The sequence below is a fragment of the Nothobranchius furzeri genome, chromosome 6 (genome assembly GCF_043380555.1).
Source record: "Nothobranchius furzeri strain GRZ-AD chromosome 6, NfurGRZ-RIMD1, whole genome shotgun sequence".
Lineage (NCBI taxonomy): Eukaryota > Metazoa > Chordata > Actinopteri > Cyprinodontiformes > Nothobranchiidae > Nothobranchius > Nothobranchius furzeri.
This window is the reverse complement of record NC_091746.1, coordinates 23,945,581-23,963,976: the sequence shown is the minus strand read 5'-3', so window position 1 is coordinate 23,963,976 and position 18,396 is coordinate 23,945,581. Positions and strand designations below refer to the sequence as shown.

At 46.7% G+C, this 18,396-nt stretch overlaps 1 protein-coding gene across 4 annotated transcripts in view; it reads right to left on the bottom strand.

The window, feature by feature from the left end:
• Positions 1–5,551: 5,551 nt before the first annotated feature.
• The window catches only part of LOC107392744 (B-cell lymphoma/leukemia 11A), a 41,401-nt gene continuing 28,556 nt past the window's right edge, over positions 5,552–18,396 (bottom strand). For 2 of the 4 annotated variants that reach the window (XM_015970700.3, XM_070552048.1), the window contains one exon: positions 5,552–8,043. In XM_015970700.3, coding sequence (XP_015826186.3) covers positions 6,080–8,043 — 1,964 coding nt within the window. In that variant the 3' untranslated portion in view covers positions 5,552–6,079. The remainder of the gene's footprint in view (positions 8,044–18,396) is intronic. The other 2 variants (XR_011520809.1, XR_011520810.1) reach the window with 1 other exon arrangement.

The window sequence follows — 18,396 nt, the reverse complement described above, 5'->3', positions numbered from 1 at the left end:
CCTCATCTGTGCCCCAGACAAGCTGGCTGCCAAAGTCAGAGACTCTCTTGGTCTGCTTGCTTCTCACACCAAATCTTCCATCAGGAATCTTGGCATGACCTTTGACCCAGCTCTCACCCTGGATTCTCATGTCAGTTCTCTTGTTGGCTCTTCCTTCTTCCATCTCAGGAACATTGCTAAGCTAAGTCCCATTCTGTCCCGCTCTGAACTTGAGACAGTTCTCCACACCTTCATCTCCTCACGCTTAGACTACTGTAACTCTCTTTTCACGTGTCTGAGCAGAACCTCCCTGAACCGTCTACAGGTGGTTCAGAATGCCTGTGCTCGGCTTCTGACCAAGTCCTCCAAACACACCCACATCACCCCGCTTCTCCTCCAGCTTCACTGGCTGCCAGTCAACTTCAGGGTTCATTTCAAGATCCTGGTTCTGGTCTATAGGGCCTTACATGGACAAGCACCATCTTACATTGGTGATCTTCTTAGTCCCTACACCCCCAGCAGGTCCCTGAGGTCCAGTGACCAAAGCCTACTGGTTGTGCAGCACCAGGCTAAAGGTCAAAGGTGACAGATCATCTACTGCTGTGGTCCCCAGACTCTGGACCTCTCTCCCCCTGAGATCAGTGGACTCAGAGGTCTCCTTTAAAAAGCAGCTGAAGACTCACTTGTTCAAGCTGGCTTTTGGATGACCTTCTTCACCACTCTCTCTTTATTCTGCTCTCCCCACCTATTCCACCTTCCTCAGGATCCACTGATTTCCCTCTTTCCAGTTCACGCTCTCTCTTTCTTAACATTTTTAATCACAATTGCCTATTTTTGTTCATTTTAAATATATTTTTAAACATTTTCTAAATTATTTATATATTTTTACATTTTTTGTTTTTATGAAACGCCTCGTGATTTTTATCTTGAGAGGCGCTATAGAACTGATATTTTCTTCTTCTAGGCCTGCCTCGGTTTGCCGCTCTGGGACTATAAATAGCATCCAGTGTGTTGCAGCACCTCCATGTATTTCTCCCATTTCCAGTCTGTGAAATAAAATCCTCTCCGGCTGTGTCTGTCCTTAACTTTTCTATGGTGGGCTTTAATTTCTTCATCTCGGCCCGACACTGCTCCGACAACCGCTCGGATCCTTCGGTTGTCAGTTCGGTTGTCGAACTGTGTAGCTCCTCCTGAGTGTGGCCTCACATTCGTGTAAAACTAATGAAAATACAAACAGCAGAACTCCGTTTGTTTAGCTTGTTGCATGTAGCGACATATTTCTGCCAACCAATCAGCGGGCTGTGTTGTTGCTCCACCCTAACCGTACTGCTGCAAACATTTCTGGAAGGGGCTGGTGCGGTCCGGGTAGGTTGTCAGGACCGGTTTTACAATCCGAACAGAAAAAGTAGCGACCCGATCCTTCTCGTTCCACGGCAAAACGGTAACATGAGCTAAAAGTGTTCCGGAGCTAAAGGTGCTGTAGCCTGGCAAGCCAGACTAAATAAATGTATTATTTAGTCTGGCCATGCTCCATTGATGGCTCTCGGTTGTGGGGCGGGTTCTACCGTTGTCTTTCAAATTATCTCCGCATTCCACTGGACAATGAATGTGACATACTCTTGTTTCACTCTGTTGCATCATCCCACCCACCAGGCATATAGAGTGCCCTGATTGGCCCACAAAGCGGATAAAGCTCTGTGATTTGTTCACTAAGCAGATAGAGCACTATGATTGGCCCACCATTATGGACCAATCACAGCTCTTTATGTGTTTGAAACCCCTCTAGAGAGCTGTGATTGGCTAGCCAGAGTCCTGGTAGGAGCTGCTGAGGTTCCAATGGAGCATGCCTAGACCAAACTTTGCAAAGCAAGAATTTGGTCTATTTCACTAGGCTAAAAGGTGCTGCTCAGGGACAGAACATCCACCTGTGGAATGAGCTGAAACATCTGGAGCACGAACCCTTCACACCTGAGACAGGTGCAGCAGTTTGCTCACGAACACCTGAGGTCAGGTGAGACATCTACCTGAGTGTTGTGGAGATCATTGGACTGTTGTTTCACAAAAAATACCTTTTAGTTTTACGAGTTTTCAGTCATGATTTAGTTTCCATTTCAGTTTCAGTGAGCTTTGTGTTCTTTTTTTACCTTTTCATTACTAGAGGGCCAATTTTATTTTTGTGTATTCAGCAAAACAAAGAAGAGACGCCAAGTTCAGCTGTGTATGTAATACTTTTAATTTTTTCAAGACAAAATGGCCGAGTGAAGAGAATAATGCAAAGAACAGCTGACAGTAGAGTGGCATTTCCATAACTGAAACATAACAACAAACCTGCAAGTCAAGCAAGAACTCATAAACGTTGGTCGGCGACCTTCGGTCATCAGCGTGAGAAATAAAACATCACAATTCATCAGGAGGGAGAGAGCCAAACTGGTGTGTGTGTGTGTGTGGTCATAATAAATAATGTCGACCTGCAGACAAAAGGCCTACTTCAAGTTCAGTTCAGAGCAAACAGTTTGAAAGTAAACACCGAACACAGGATGAAAGTAGGCTGGAAACCTAAACGTACCTCCATACCTTCGGTATGAAAATGTACCAAACGTGTCTATCAGGATCTCTGCTCTGAGTACAACGTGCCTTGCATACGAGCTGTACCATATTCAAATGATAAAGCACCATTTAGTCAGTGAAGAAAACAAAACTAAACCATGTTGATGCTGGACTGATTGCATATGACAAAATGTCTTTTTGTTGTTCTTTTCAAAAACAGCTGGAATGTCGTCAGGTGGTACACGTGGTCAACAACAGTAAAAAGTTGGCTACCAAGAAAACCCAACAATAGCTTGAATTACTGCATATAAAACGGCAGGAGAGAAAAATATATAAACCAACTAAAAAAGAAGATCTGTACAACCACCTGTTTTACCTCGGCGTGGTCGCTCCAGCGGGCCTGCCTGAAGAGGCCATCACATGACCTCTCACCCTTGGGGAACGCCACAGCGTCTTATTTAAAAAAATGCAAGCATACTAATTATTCACACTATATTATCCTGCCAAATTAAGAAAATATACGGTGGCAGCATGTTGGGATTTTTTCACTACTGAGAAAAAAAACAACCAAAAGAGTACATTGAAACCTTTAAAGAGTACAGGCAAAACAGTTAAAAATACAGGCTCCAACATAAATACTATAAGTGCCTACACTATGTGAACATTACTTTCAAATACCGTTCTAAATACAGGAAAAAGGAGACGTAGGTGTGTTTGGAACATAGGAAACTTACAAGAGTACCTTTTCCTATGTGTTTAAGCTCTCTCTCTCTCTCTCTTTCTATAGTTATATATCATAAATCTCTCCTCAATGCAAATTTCTGTTCAACCTGAAGACTTTTGTTTAGCAAAGGCAAAAAAAGATGAGAGACGAGTTCTTTACAGTTCATGACATTTCTAGTGATCAAGTCCTGGAAGTCACCACATCAAAGAAGAGAAACAGCAAAACCATAAAAATTAAATAAGGTTCTCCCCTAAAGATAGTGAAGTGTTCCTTTAAAAACACATTTCGTTTATTTTATAAAATCAAATCTGTAGAACTCTTATTATTCCATAAGGAGCTGTAGATCCGTACGAACGTGTGAAACGGGATGTTTCTATGGCGATTCCTGCACGGACAGCTCGCTCGGGAGGAAACGTGGCTGGCAAAAAGTTTCTAGATCAACACTTTTTTTCTTGTCATTTTTAATTTTTAATGCAAAGCAATGACACCGAGCTTATCTGTCAGCATAAGAGCAAGTTTTCCCTTGAGCGCCCAACTGTAAACTGGGAAAATTGAACAGTGCATGTAGGTAGCGCCAGATCTGAAATCTGGTCATCATTTTATACTCAACCAACTGTACCTCCGATTAGAGAGACAGATACAGGATCCAAGGCAGAGTGACAAGTGCTACGTCATCGACATCGACGACGGGGATGGAGATTTCAGAACAACATAAAAAGGCTTAGAGCAAGTTAAATAAAGAGATCGTAATCCGGTCTGAAACGGATAATGTGATGCCTTTCTCTATTTCATTTGGAATCATTTCCAATTTCACTCAAAGTAGGTTTTTACTAACCCCCCCCCCCCCCCCCCCCCCCCCCCCAAAAAAAAAAGTTATCACTTTAAGTAATTTCAGAGACACCTGCTGAACCCACTCAACACCCAACTGCTGGAATACGCCCGCTTCCACTATCGGAGCTTCTGGGTCACTTCAGCTGTGAAATTGAGAAAGTTGCTGAAAATGCAGAATTGAGGGAAAAGAGAATAAGCAGTGTTGACGCTGCTTTAAAATCAGTTTTCAACCTCCCACGAGTTGTGGCGGAACCCCCCCCCCCCCCCCCCCTCCCAACGTTGTAATTTACGCCACTTTGTGGTCTTGTTCAGTACAACGTACGGTCCCTGAACGTCACTTTTTACCACAGAAAACCGCTCTCGTCATCCTCAGCAGACTGAACGATGGCGTGCTTAGAAAAATAAAACTTTTCTATGTTATTCGTGTTCATGGGATCACTTTTTCATTGATCAGTGACACCACTCACTGCAGAAGCGACACACTGACGTCTTAGCAAAGCCCTGAAAGGCTGATTTAGCACGGAGACGCGGCGGCTGAGAGGACCCAGAACTCCTACAGCGGAAACACGGCGACCTGCTGCCTGCCTGGCTAGCGCAGAAGAAAAGAAAAAAGGTTTCTGTGCTGTTGCAAAATCACTTTTGCGCTTTTAATTTTCAAAGAAAATAAACACTCTGGAAAATTAGGAGCTTTTTGTTGGTTACTGGAGTACCCTTTCTACCAAAAAACTCAAACCTCCACGCCAAAGTCCGAACCCCCTTTTTAAAGCATGTAGCATGCCAGTAAACAAAACTGTAAGAATGAAAACATCAATACACACGAGTCAGGCAGATAAATGATTTACCAGAGATCCACCAAATCCTTTTTCTGTTTGGGTTGGTTTCAGCTGGTTCCCTGTGTCCTACCGAGCTGAGGAACAACAGGGTCGAGCAGGTGCTTGATGCAAGGACCTGCCTCTTCTACATGTGCACAACAATGTCCTGTAACCCTTTAGAGCTGAAACTCCAAGCTTATAGCAAAAAGGAGGATTAACTAATGCAAGTAAAGTATCCAAGGCACTCTTTGTTGTCATTTCAAACCACATTATTAATTTCATTGATGTTCGTAAAAGAAACACGTAATGGCGCCAGTACCTAAAATTCAATAGGCAGCCGATTTTCTATGTACATTTAGATAGATAAATCTCTTCTCCGTGTTGCATTGTAATTCTTTCACAAAGATCGCAGGGTTCCCCCCAGCACTTTATAAGCCTGGCGGCCCGCCAGGCTTTGCTTGGCCACCCGCCAGGCTAAGCCTCATGCCCCACCCCACCCCTCCCCCGACCCTACTGTGTCCGCTGACACGAACGGCGCAACGAAACTAGAGCCCTCCATCAGCTGATACTGGTGAGAAACAGCAGCGGAACGTGTGCACCCACCCCCACCCTCACGGAGGAGCGCTGCGGGACAGAGCGCGCGACCCCCCACCCCCTCCGCCAGGCTTAACTCATTTTCTGGGGGAAAACCCCGGATCGGATTTATGTTTAACCCTGCTTGTCTTGATGTTTTGAAAATATGACACCGTCTGCTATGTTTGAACACAAAACTGCACATGATATGTAAAACTGTGTGTACCGTACGCAGCTTGGGTTAGACTAATCTTTTTTTTTGTTTATGTCAAAAAAACCTAAAGTATCAACAGCAACACATGTACAACCAAACCCACACCAGCCACGGACAAGCTGCTCTCTCTAAGTAGCCAAAACACACCAAGCATGCTGTCCAGTTACAAAAAATACAAAAATGTGTAAATTATTGCACAATAGAAAGGCTCAAAAAGTTGTGATGCATCAGTATTGCCCCGATCGTGGATCATGCATCTAGCTTTCTCCAGAAGAGGATGAAAGCAGGGCTGCACTGTGTTCTGGTGTCTGACCCTGTGGTCTCTCCCCCACATGCTTGTTGGCTAGTTAGGCAGGGTTGCTTTCTAGCCGGGGGAGCTGAAGGAGAACTGCTCTTTGTCTATTCAGTTTTAATGTCATTAGCCAGAGGGCGGTCACTGTGCCATTTCTTCATGTGTTTCTCAAGAGTGCTGTACACACTGAAAGGCATGTGGCAAATTTCACATTTATACACGTCCTTGCCCATCTGTCCGTGGGTCTTCATGTGGCGGGTGAGTTTTGAGCTCTGGGCGCACGCGTAGCTGCACAGCTCGCATTTGTACGGCCGCTCTCCAGTGTGGCTGCGGCGGTGCACTGTCAAGTTGCTGCAGTTTTTAAACACCTTGCCACAAAATTCACAGGTGTCGCTGCGGCGACCGTCCTTGGAGCTCGGCCTGCCATTCCCACTGCCGCCGTGGGGAGTGCTGGCCCCGCTGCCGGTGCCGCTGCGTCCTGAGGCGGCTCGCTCACCGTCCAGCTCACCAGGCGGAGTGGAGAAGCGCAAGCTGCCGTTTTCTGAGTGCTCGGATGAGGATGTAAAGGGTGATTGTCTAGAGTCCCCACCTGTGAAGCTGATGAAGGGATCCTTGAGTTGCCGAGAAGCCGCGTAGCCAGCTAGCCACTGAGAATAGACGTTCTCTGTGTTTGGGATGGTGGGCGTTGGGGGGTCAAGGTCCTTTTCCACCTTGATGCGCTTTGACAGTGAGCTGATGGAGTCAGGACTCATCCCACCACCCAAAAGCTTCCTGGAGAGCTTGTCATTATTTAACGGTCCCAGGCCGTTGAGGGTGGTGGTGGAGCCATCGTCTCCACGATCCAACTCCACGGCTGAGTCGTCATCAACGGGCTCCCGGGACGAGCTTCGGCGATGTGGGTGTAGAGCTTCAGTGTTCTGGTGGTGACGGGCCCCCTCTAACCGCAGGCTGAAACGGTAGTCATTCCTCCCATCTTCTTCTACATCAGGCTTTCTATCCATTTCCTCTTCCTCTTCTTCTTCCTCCTCATCTTCATCTTCTTCCTCCTCTTCTTCTTCCTCATTCTCATCTTCCTCCTCTTCATTTCCAGTCATGAGACCATTGTTCTCGCTCTTGAACTTGGCCACCACTGACTTGAGGGCATCCGCGGCACTGCCCACCACCTCACTGGTGCCAGGTTCAGGAGAACTGGCGGTGGAGAGGCCGTCGTCTGACTTGGCATTTAGCGCCGAAGACTTGTTTTGATAGTGCGTCTTCATGTGGCGCTTTAGTTTGCTGGCCTGTGTGCAGGCATGATTACAGAGGTGACACTTGAAAGGCTTTTCCCCTGTGTGGCTTCGCCGGTGCACGATAAGGTTGCTCTGGAACTTGAAGGTCTTCCCGCAGAACTCGCAAGACTTTGACTTGACGGGGGTGCCTGGTTGGACTGCATTGGATACAGGATTAGGGGTAGAGCGGGATCCAGAAGGGGACTGGGAGGTGGACATGGGAGGCGTGGCTGTAAATGGAGGTTTGGAACCTGGCTGAAATGGCTGCAGCAGCCGTTGCATAGGGTTGGGTCTGTTAGGGGACAGAGGCGGAGAACCTCCAGTGGCATTGCCGGCTAGCTCCCGTAGGCGTCTAGAGAAGTCCATGCTCTGAGGGGATTCTAATGGCACCGAGTTCAGCCTCATCACCCTGTCAAAGGCGCTAGGATGGTGGGTTGCCAAGGCAAGGTCATCGGGGCTAAGGTGGTGACGTGGTGGTGGGCTGAACAGCGGGGGTGTCCTGGGATATCGACCCTCGCGAGGTGTAGACGCCGAATCCCGGACAGACCCAGAACCCGGCATCTTCAGAAGGCTGTAAGGGCTGCCGTCGGCCAAGTGCACAGCGTGGAGGGGAGGCTGGGAGGAGGCGCAATCGCCCCCCATCCCAGGAGCCGCAGCCACACGAGGGGTGAGGGGGCTGCCAGGTTCACTCTCCAGATAGATGCGGAAACCGTGGGTGTTCTGGGCGTGCTGAAGCAGGAACCAGGCACTGGTGAAGGGCTGTTTGCACGTTGTGCAGGTGTAGCTGCTGGGCTCATCTTTATCTGTCACAAAAGGAGACACACAGAGAAAACCTAAATTTAAACCAATGCAAGACAAAGCAGGTGTGTCACATTCCAACATGGTTGCAGATTTGTTCATGAAAAGATTTGAAAAATCACACAACAGCATCAAAATCATTCATTTCCACCTTTTTTTCTAAATTCATCATATTTGATTTCCATAACGAATGACTAAAGTGGAATTCGGTGTAAACGCACATTTTCAGTGGTGTTGTCACACAAACCAATATTTACAACGAACAAGTGTGATTTTGTTGTTAAACTCTGGATTAAACAGACAACAGCAACAACGTGGAAATCACTCAGACAGTAATTGACTTTCAATTGCACTTGTGGGCTGACCTGAGATTTGCCTGACAATGCACGCCTAATCTGGTTAAACACACTCATCTCCCCTCCAATACCTTGTTTGCAGAATTAGCCAAGCTAAAGTAGGACATGTATGGGACGCTGCTTATTAGCACAGAACGCCAACAAGAGGTCGCACGCTAATAAACTGTAGCGGTTTTTATCAGAAAAAGCACCCGTCCACGGGAAAACGAAACACGTGGAGGAACTGTCTACGCCTGTTTGTGTGTGGGAGGGGAGACTCTTTTGAAAATGCATTTCATGCATTACTTTTCTATTTCTGATATTTCACGCTTCATGGATTTATTTAAATCCGCTCAGGTGAATAGAAAAAGAGAAGAAGAAAGCAGAAGCGAGAGCTATGCAAAATAAGACACATCCGCCACTTGCAAATGTGCTCCCTCTTTCATCTTTGGCGTTTCTTTTCCTTTCTTCTTTCCAGTGAAGGACATTCTTCTAAAGTCATTTGCAGACACCGAACCCAAAAGCCATGGCCATACTGTGCTGGGGAAGAACAAGGGACCGGCAGAAGGGGAAGAGGGGGAAAGCGTGCCTGATTGGGAATATGAGAGAACCTAAGATGGAGAATGGACAGTCTTGCGTGTTTTAAGCCTGCTGTGGCTGAGAGACAAAAGGGGCAGAGAAAGAGGACCGCTGCTGATAATAAGGAAGGGTGTTGTGGACGAAACGCAGAAATGAAAAGAGTTTGATGTTCTCTGGTTTTTGCTTCCTGTCTCGTGCATCCACGGCCACCGTGACCCCCCCCCGTCTGAAGACTCTCGCTTAAAGAGCAGAACGCGGCGTAAAATGTGCAGCTAATCAAACCTTCACGCAAACCTTTTTCTCTTGACTGAAACGAGTTGGAAGGGGGTATAATGCTAAATTATGGATCATTACAATCTGCAAAAATTACAGTTAATTGCTGCCACCTGCAATGGGCTTTGACCCACTGTGGAATTTTTCCATCATAAAAAAGCCATTTGCCCATTCTCTCTCTCTCTCTCTCTCCCTCTCTCTCTCCCTCTCTCCCTCTCTCTCTCTCTGTCTCTCTCTCTCTCTCCCTCTCTCCCTCTCTCCCTCTCTCTCTCTCTCTCTCTCTGTCTCTCTCTCTCTCCCTCTCTCCCTCTCTCCCTCTCTCTCTCTCTCTCCCTCTCTCCCTCTCTCTCTCTCTGTCTCTCTCTCTCTCCCTCTCTCCCTCTCTCCCTCTCTCTCTCTCTCTCTCTCTCTCTCTCTCTCTCTCTCTCATAAGCACAAATAAAAGATGCCTGTTTCATTCGCTTTGGCTCGATGTACGGTTCCTGATTATGTGTGTGCCTTTACGGCTTTAAGCGGAGAGCCACACATAACTCGTAAAACGGTTGCAATAACTCGAGCTTTCCTGTACACTTTTCTTTGATTTGCCGCCCATACACACTTCCTCCACACTACCCTAATGTGTGGGGACACACACACACACACACACACACACACACTGTATATGCAGGGGGAGGAAAACAGATAGTTTTTCCTGTTATTGTGGAGGACAAGAGCAAAAGATAAGGGGGTTGGCTAGAGTGTTGCGGCTGTCAGAGGGAAGAAATCACCGAGGAATCCTGAAAGTGAGGGAAGGCGGCGGGGGGACAGGAAGGATGGAAGGAGGGAGAGAAGCGTGGCGTGAAGGGGACATCTTCTAATGACAACATTTCTGAAGGACACGAGAGCCTCAACACAACGTTGTAAAGGCGGTTGTGGATTCATTGTTTTATGTGTCAGAAGCATCATAGCTTGAGCCGCACAATAACTCGTCCATCGATGAACGTGTGACAAACTGTGCACACGCCACCAGAAATGACAATAGCTGTTACTTGCATCCAGGCAGCGTAGACAATAAGAAGCATCAGAAAGTCAGAACGACACATGCCAAGACTAACAACAATGGCTACCTAGCAGAAGATACCTAAACAAGCCCACTGTTGTTCTCAATAGCTTTCCTCGTCGGAATGGAAGCAAAGCTTCTCAAGAGCACGAAAGACATTTTGACGAGGCGTTTGATGTTATTTTTTGTTCTTAGCACAGAGCTGTGGGGAGGAAGGGCGATCTACAGACAAATCTGTCCTCTAATGGAATAAAAAGAGAGCTCTCGTTCTCCGAGTCTGTTTCTCTCCTTTTAGTAACCTGAAGTCTGGGGAGAGTTAGGGCTGCAGAGCAGCAGAGCTGAGGCTAATGCTGGATCTCCAGGTCCCTTTGAAATAGGATCAGCAGAGAGGAGAAACCACACTGACAAGCCCTCAGCAGCCATTTCATGGCAGGGGCTGAAAGAGGGGACTTTAGAGGAACGAGGACAAAAGTGCGCAGGAGAACTGAAAGCGAGCACATGGAAAAGGAGCACAAGAACAGTAATTAGAAAAGGAGGAATATAAAGAAAAGGGGGTTTATGAAGTATTTTCCGAGTCACTTCGGTGTGTTGCAACACAAAGCAGAGGGTGGGTGAGTACGGTGTCGGTAACGGCTTTGCTATCCGGCAGAGAATATGATCTAGGGCTCATGGAGAAAAGCACTAGGTCAAAGACACAAGGGAAGGAAGGAGGGAAATGAAGGCACTTCAGCAGCAGATACAATAACCTCACACCCCACCAACATCTGGTCCTGCTCGTGTTTATGGTGTTAATAAATACCCACGTTTATTTGTCTTCATCCAGCCACCCAAACACAGACACAAACACTAAAACATGCAGCGCCGACGGAGCTAACTAAATGTACACCAAACTTTTTGACTCCTTAAAAGTCTGCAGACTTGACCTCCATTTCTCTGTTTGTTTGCCTGCTGTGTCCTTGGCGAACTCTGACAGTGAGCCCAAACCGTCCTGGTGTGACCATGTAGCTTTCACCGATATTGGTCATTAAGCTAATGGAGGAACTAGCTAACGGGATTAGCACGCAGGTCTTCCAGAAGGAGAAGGAGAAGGAGGAGGAAGTCACAGAAGCAGAGCACACGGGGGATGGCGTGTGTCACGGCCATTTCCCAAAGTTATCAGCCACGATGGCTTGGGAGAGCACTCGCAAACACCTGAAAAGTGATTATGCTAATAGCGGGTCTTTGCCAATATTCATAAGTGTTTATAGGTGTTGGAGTGAGTGCTTTGGGAAGATGGAGGGTTGTCAGAACAGCGGCTCTTAAGAGTGCCTCAGCCGTAACTGTCGTTAATGTGATTACTACTCTGTTTATGTCATTAGGGCATTGACAGCCCGGGATTGGGCCGGGGTGAAGGGTGACGCAGGAGGACGGGTTGAGAGAAAGATGGAGAGCATTTCTAACAAGTGCTGCTTTTTAAAAACTTATTCACTCGCAAGCGACTTTCTGCTCTTTCTGAAATGAATAAAATGGTAGCAAAAGCTCTGGATTAGCTTCTTTATCTTCCATCTGATATGGCTAAACAAATTCATGCCTTCATGCTTCTGTTTGTGTCTATGAAAGCCTCTGGTCGTGACCTTTCCTCCCATCAGTGTCTCTCGTGTGTGCGGCTGGGCTAGCAGGCTCAAACACACACTTCTTTGTCCAGAATCAGGCTTCTCTTGGTGAGCTGAGAAACTGAGAAAAGGCCTGTTTGACCAACATTTGTGTCTGAGACGAACCAGAAAGTAGGATATACAGTTTACTAAACCAGAAGGAAAGCCCAGTGGGCACGGGCTGGTGTTGGAGTCACACGAGTCACATCTGGAGAAGCTGATCACCGGTCACAAGACAATTCAGCCCCAAGAGGAAGACGAAGGAGAAAATCTGAGAACGAACACAACAAATGACAGAAAAGATGCGAAAACAATTCTGGAAAAGCCAGGAAAGAGGCGGAGGGCGTTTCATGAGAAAGAAAAGTTTTCATCTGCATCAAACCATTTACAAATCTATCCTTAACTCATCAGATGTATCTTCTTATGTCTTCCTTGTCCTTTGCTACGGTTAGTGTGCCTTCTGCACACACACATCAGCAAAGAGCCTTCTGGATGATCTTTCGAGGTTCGTGTCTCGTATAAAGTAACCTGCCGGCTGTGGTTTTGCTTCCAGACAGGAATCCACTCTTCTTACCTTTCCTTTCCAGATCTCTTGATTCTGAAAGTTGATAAGAGCAACTGTGGAAGCGAGGAGTCGCTGACAAACCACCAACCAGGACCAATGAGTGGATGTACCACACACACACAATGGAATCGTGTGTGTTGTGCATTTATGTTGACTTCTATGTGTGTGAAGCTCACGACTCTCAGCTACTACCTCATAACATTTTAGTTCAGACCGACCGAGTTGAAGACGTGTTGCTAAAGCTAATTATCTTCTGTTGGGATCTCGATGAGGGTTGACTCTAAATGTTCACCGGGTTCATGCCATGCATCCCTGCTTTGACGCTTCTTGACTTTCTATCCAGCAGATTCATTTCTGGGTCAACGCGGTGTTTGCTATGGCATTTTTCACACGGTCGCTGCAGGACCTGCGAAGAATAACGGCCAACAATGTTCACAAGACATCCAGGCCACTGGCCTGGCAAGCCATCCCGCGTATGAAATTCTGTATTCTGTCTGGTCACGAACCGTTTAAACCACCCAGTTGTGGGTGAAATCCACGTTTGTGTCTCAAACTGTTTCCACACGCAGCCTGGCAGCGCAGGGACCAATCGGGGCAATGAACAACGTGACGTACTCACCGCTACGGATGCCGGTCAACGGGACAACCCGCCATCCATCTTTGGAGAAGGCGTAAACACCTACAGACTTCCTCTATCAGCTCTTATCTTAAAGAAGTCTAAATCATCCAAAGTTGATGCCGTTTCAACCGATCGCTGTTTCTGAGACGACGCCATCTTTGTAGTTTTCTCCATCACACCTCTCACATCAAGCCCGCCTAACAAATGCAGAGCGCTGTGATTGGTCAGGCCAATGGCAGACCTGCTGAGGCTAGCGTGGATAGCAGGGCTAGACCGGCATAGCAAACTCTTGGTTGGTCTAGATTTCTAGGCTACCCTAACCCTGACCATGACCACATCTAAGATGCAAAACTCAACTAAAGAGCACGTATTTGAGTGTTTATGTCCATCTTCACTACGACTCTTCTGGGTTGGGTTGCTAGGGGAACTCATCGCACTCACTACTACATTAGCATTGTTGTACGCCGTCTGTTTCCCTGCCTGAACTTTCTCTTTGATCTTTTCTTAGCTGAACTGAGTTTGCACTGACCGTGCACGCTCCCATCTCTCCTTCTTCAGCTATCGCTCCATCCCTCCATTCATCCCAGCTGGACAGCCTGGTGCTCGGGTCCAGCTCGGGCCTTTTAATAGGCAGAACCAGCCGCGTCTCTGATGCAGATCATTATTTGCTCTCTGCTTACCAGCGACAGAGGGAGGCCACATTCTATTGTTTCTCATCCCAGCTCTAATGGTACAGTGAAAAGACCTCTGGGCTTCTAAGCCTAACCAGTCTAATTAAATGGACCATCGCTTATGCAAGCGTCCACTGAGATTATTTATTGAGTCGGGATCCGCTTCACCGGATCAAACCAGTATCAACAAAAGCCAATGCTCAGTGGACAGGGAATTAAATAAAGAAGTGGAATCAAAGAAACTGCCAAGTGTGACTTTAAGCACACATATCCAGGTACATAAGAAGACTTAATCAAGCAGGAGTATTTCTGGAGGTGGGTAATATCCCAGATGGGCGAGAAGTCTCTGAGCTCTTCGGAGAGGAAATGTGAAAGTGTTCTGTCAAAGGAAAGATATGTCTCAATAACCTGCAGCTTAGGGTGGGGGTGGGGTGGGGGGGTGCTTAAAGACTACAGATACACGTTAGTGAAATGCAGAACAACCTAAATGCATGAACAACTTCAGCTTCTCTGCTATTGAAAATGTGGCCTACTACATTCAGATAAGTGCGTCGTCCCTGTTTAAAATGCGGTGACAAGATAGCCTTCTTGTGACATGAGGCCAGCAGCCTGAGCTCTACTATCTCTGCATAGCTCAGCTTATGACAGGCTGCCATCCCCGCAGAAAGGATGGAGGGGGACCAGGGAGGTCGACTAGCTGCACATTTCTGCATAAATCTCCAGATAGATAGCATCAGGAGAAGAGGAACGGGGAGGGAGGCCAGCAAGCAGTGAAGGATGATAAGGCCCCCAGGGCAGGGCATTCGACACTGTCAAAACCGTTTCGTCCCCGGCTATTGGACGAGTGGAGCGCGTTATTAGCCTGCATACCATTTGCCAGGACGCGATTCGGCTTCACCGGAGCATACAGCGCCCTGTGTCTGACCTCCCCTCTTTCCTCCTCCCTGACATGCGGGGAGATGGACAGAACATCACAAACATCACAGGAAAAGGACTAGGAAGACCTGAAGCTGCTTTGATCAGCAGCAGCGTGAGCAACACGAGGCACCAATGGAAATGTACCACAGTAAAACTGCCGACTGGCTCTTTAATGATTAAAATAGATTTTCAGGAAATTTTTGTGTCGCAAACTTTAAAACATTTTAGTTGATCGTCCGTCAAATCAAAATCGTATCTGAGTACGCATCAAAATCATTTTCTTCTTTACGTTTTTGGGGTGATTGTGCAATGTGAGGTAATTATAATGTGACAACTTTATAAGATTAACAATGTTTACGTTTCATTCCAGCAATTTTTCTTTCCTTTTTTTTTAGCTTATTAGCAAACCTCTCACTCACTCTAGTAGGCCTCTGGGATAAATGAGTCGTTCCCTGTGGAAAAGGGCTCTGGCGCTCCCGTTGCAGAGGAGAGGATTTGGACTCATCAATATTCCTGATAATCAGACATCTCTCATCTGATTGGCTAACAGCAACACGACTCTACCACTGACTCTGTTTGGTCTGCAACGTTATAGTTTTATCTCCACCAACAACACAAGCCTGGAGGAGTTCTGCTGTGTGGTGGAGTTGCTAATGGTTAGCTTCTACTAGCCAAGGCGTTCTCTGCCGTTTCCCGGACGCTAAACCTTCCCCAAGATGGGTGAGTCCATAGATCTGTCAGGCTCGTCTAATCCGAACATTTCCCTGTCTGTTTTCTATCAGCAGCTAAAACAGGAAATGGGGATAGAAGACTATATGGGCAGCAGTAGCTCAGGTGGTAGAGCGGGTTGCCTCATGATCGGCGGGTCATGGGTTCGATTCCAGCTCCCGCCAGGGGTATCCTGCTGTTGTGTCCTTGGGCAAGACACTTCACCCAACTTGCCTGTGTTAGTGGTGGTCAGAGGGGCCGACGGCGCCAAATGGCAGCCTCGCCCCTGTCAGACCTCCCCAGGGCGGCTGTGGCTACAAGTAGCTTACCATCACTAGCAGTGTGTGAATGTGAGAGTGTGAAAGCGTCTTTGGGTGTCTAGAAAAGCGCTGTATAAGTTCAATGCATTATTATTATTATTATTATTTACACATTAAGCCTGCATGACGAACTCAGATTGACCGACCATGGCTCAAAAATAATAGGTAAAAAAACAGTTTTACAAAGAACTTTCCATTTAGGTCCAGCGCCTTAGACAAGAACAAAAATGTCCTGACTAGCGTATGAAAGGAGTTAAAGGCCCTCATTCTGATGCTCGTTTCTTCTTTTTTTATTCTGCAAAGAATTATTTTTAAATATTTGTAAATTAATAATTGCAAGAACACACTTGCATGAGTGAAATAATACATTTTACACACATATTTAGATGTAAGGTGAGGCCGGAGTGAAATGTGTGAAGCCCAGCTGAGCCCGGCGGTGATGAATGAGACGAGAGAACAAGAAGAGAGAAAGGCAGACGGGGAGGTAGAGAGAAGTTTTAGAGGAAGAGGGTGGTTAGAGACCGTTACGCTGGACTACAGGTACCAACATGTAGACATGGTATCTGAGCTCACACACACACACACACACACACACACACACACACACACACACACACACACACACACAGAGAGAGCTTGAAGAGAGGCAGAAAACGTATGTAGCAGCTTCTCGGTGGTAAAATATCACTTTTTCTTGCTGTGGTTTTAACTGGATGAGTTAAAAATAATAAATAAATAAATAAATAAAAATAGGAAGAAGGTCGACCTGAGTTGTTTTTTTCCTGAACTCGCTCACAGTTGCCCCAGAAGCTCTGCAGCACGGCCACCATTTAGACACCAGTGAACAAGGGCCGTTTTAAGCATGCAGTTATTTTTCACCCGGTCCCGGCTCCTCAGGGTGAGAGGACCAGGGCATGTGAGCCCGGGCCAACCATAGCAGCTCGTTCCGCACAGGAGCCTCGAGGCATTGTGGAGGGACATGGCACTTTGAAACAAGAGGGCCAGTGTTAGAGTGTCCCAAGGCCCTGAGCTGCGGAGGCTGAGGGTTTAACACGCGTCCTATCTGGTGTGTGTGACCGTGCGCACGCTGGTTGAGTGGTTAAGCAAGTATCAATAGCCACTCTTTAGATCGAAGAGTGTCTCGGGGTCAGATGTGACTCGGAAAACCATTTTCCACAGCAACGGTCAAATGGACAGTCAAGGAATTATTCTGTCAAAGGCTCAGGGTACTTTGCGAAAACATTAGCATCACAAATTCAGATTTCACCAACTGGATCGCTGAAGATGATAAAACCTGGCGACATTTAGTGACAAGACAACAGAGACGCCACAAACACTGAGGCCTTGGTTCCACCGCCCGCCAGCATCCATTGATCCAAGCCTTCATGCCCAGCTCCATTATTAATTCATGGAGGAGAAAAGTGCGCTGGGCCAAACCTTAATTAAAATTGCAAAGCAGCCTCCTGTTCAGCCTTAATTCAGTCCCTTCCAGACAATTTTACCAGAAGTAGGAAGAGGACATGGCAGCGTGAGGAAGTGGTCAGTCAGCCAAAGAGACGTTCAAATCTCTGTTTTCTTCAATTACTCTGTAACGCGGGACTGTTCCTCACGGCTGATATTAACTCCGATTGAACTTTTGTTGCTTATATTCCTTCTTTCATTTCCTTTGTTCTTCTTCGGCGTGGGTTATGGGCACCTCCAGTCCGACCTTCAGAATAAAGAGTCTGTGAACTAAAGCTGCAGGTTATAGCTGCTGTGGGGCTTCAGAGTTAGCTTTTCAAGAGTTATTCTCTCCCAGGGTATCTGCAGGTTTAAGGGAGCCAAATTTAAGACTTTTTATGACCTTTTTAAGGCCACTTTGACCAAATTTAAGCAGTTATTTTAAATTTAATTTAAGCTACAATTTCCAGCTACTGCCTGGAACCGGTGCTAACCACATCGCGAACGTGGGATTAGCCATCCAGTTACCATTAAACTTGCACTTCCCCATGGCGCAAGCTCCCACTAGCTTAACCAGCTAATGTGCTCATCTAAAAATAGCCCCCTTTCACAACCAGTGTGTACGGTTCCGCTTACGGCAACATCGTACACAAAAAATGCTGAAAGCTAAACTAGAAATTCACGAAAATTTTACAGAAATAAAAGAATCTTGTTTATTGGGTCTTTGGTCATTTAAGACCTTTGGAAATTGTATTTATGGATAATTTGTCATTTTTAAGGATTTTTAAGGCCTTAAATTTGGAAAAGCTAATTCAAGACTTTTTAAGACTTTTTAAGGACCCGCGGATACCCGGCTCTCCAAAATGACACCTACAGAGCTGATTAAAAAACGCTCAGGTTTGACTCACTATTTGGCATGTTCGTGTTACATATCAACTATAACTTTTTTTGTGTGTGTTAAATTAACTCTACACTTGCTTAACACCCCAAAATTAACACTAACAGATGTGCTTCACACAGGAGGCCCCAGGAGGGTGATGGACCCGTGACCTCTTTGCTATAAGGCAACAGCAGACGACCCGTTCCCACTTCCGGGTGTTTATACCGAACCTTCACGGTAAGCACGCGTCTCCATTTCACTGGGACAGCCTGACCGAGTACCTGAACTTGAGTAAGTACTGGGAAATGGCCCAGTGGAGTTGCTGGGCGGGACTTGTGATTGACTCATGCTGATTGGTTGTAACTCAGTGGAAAATTACG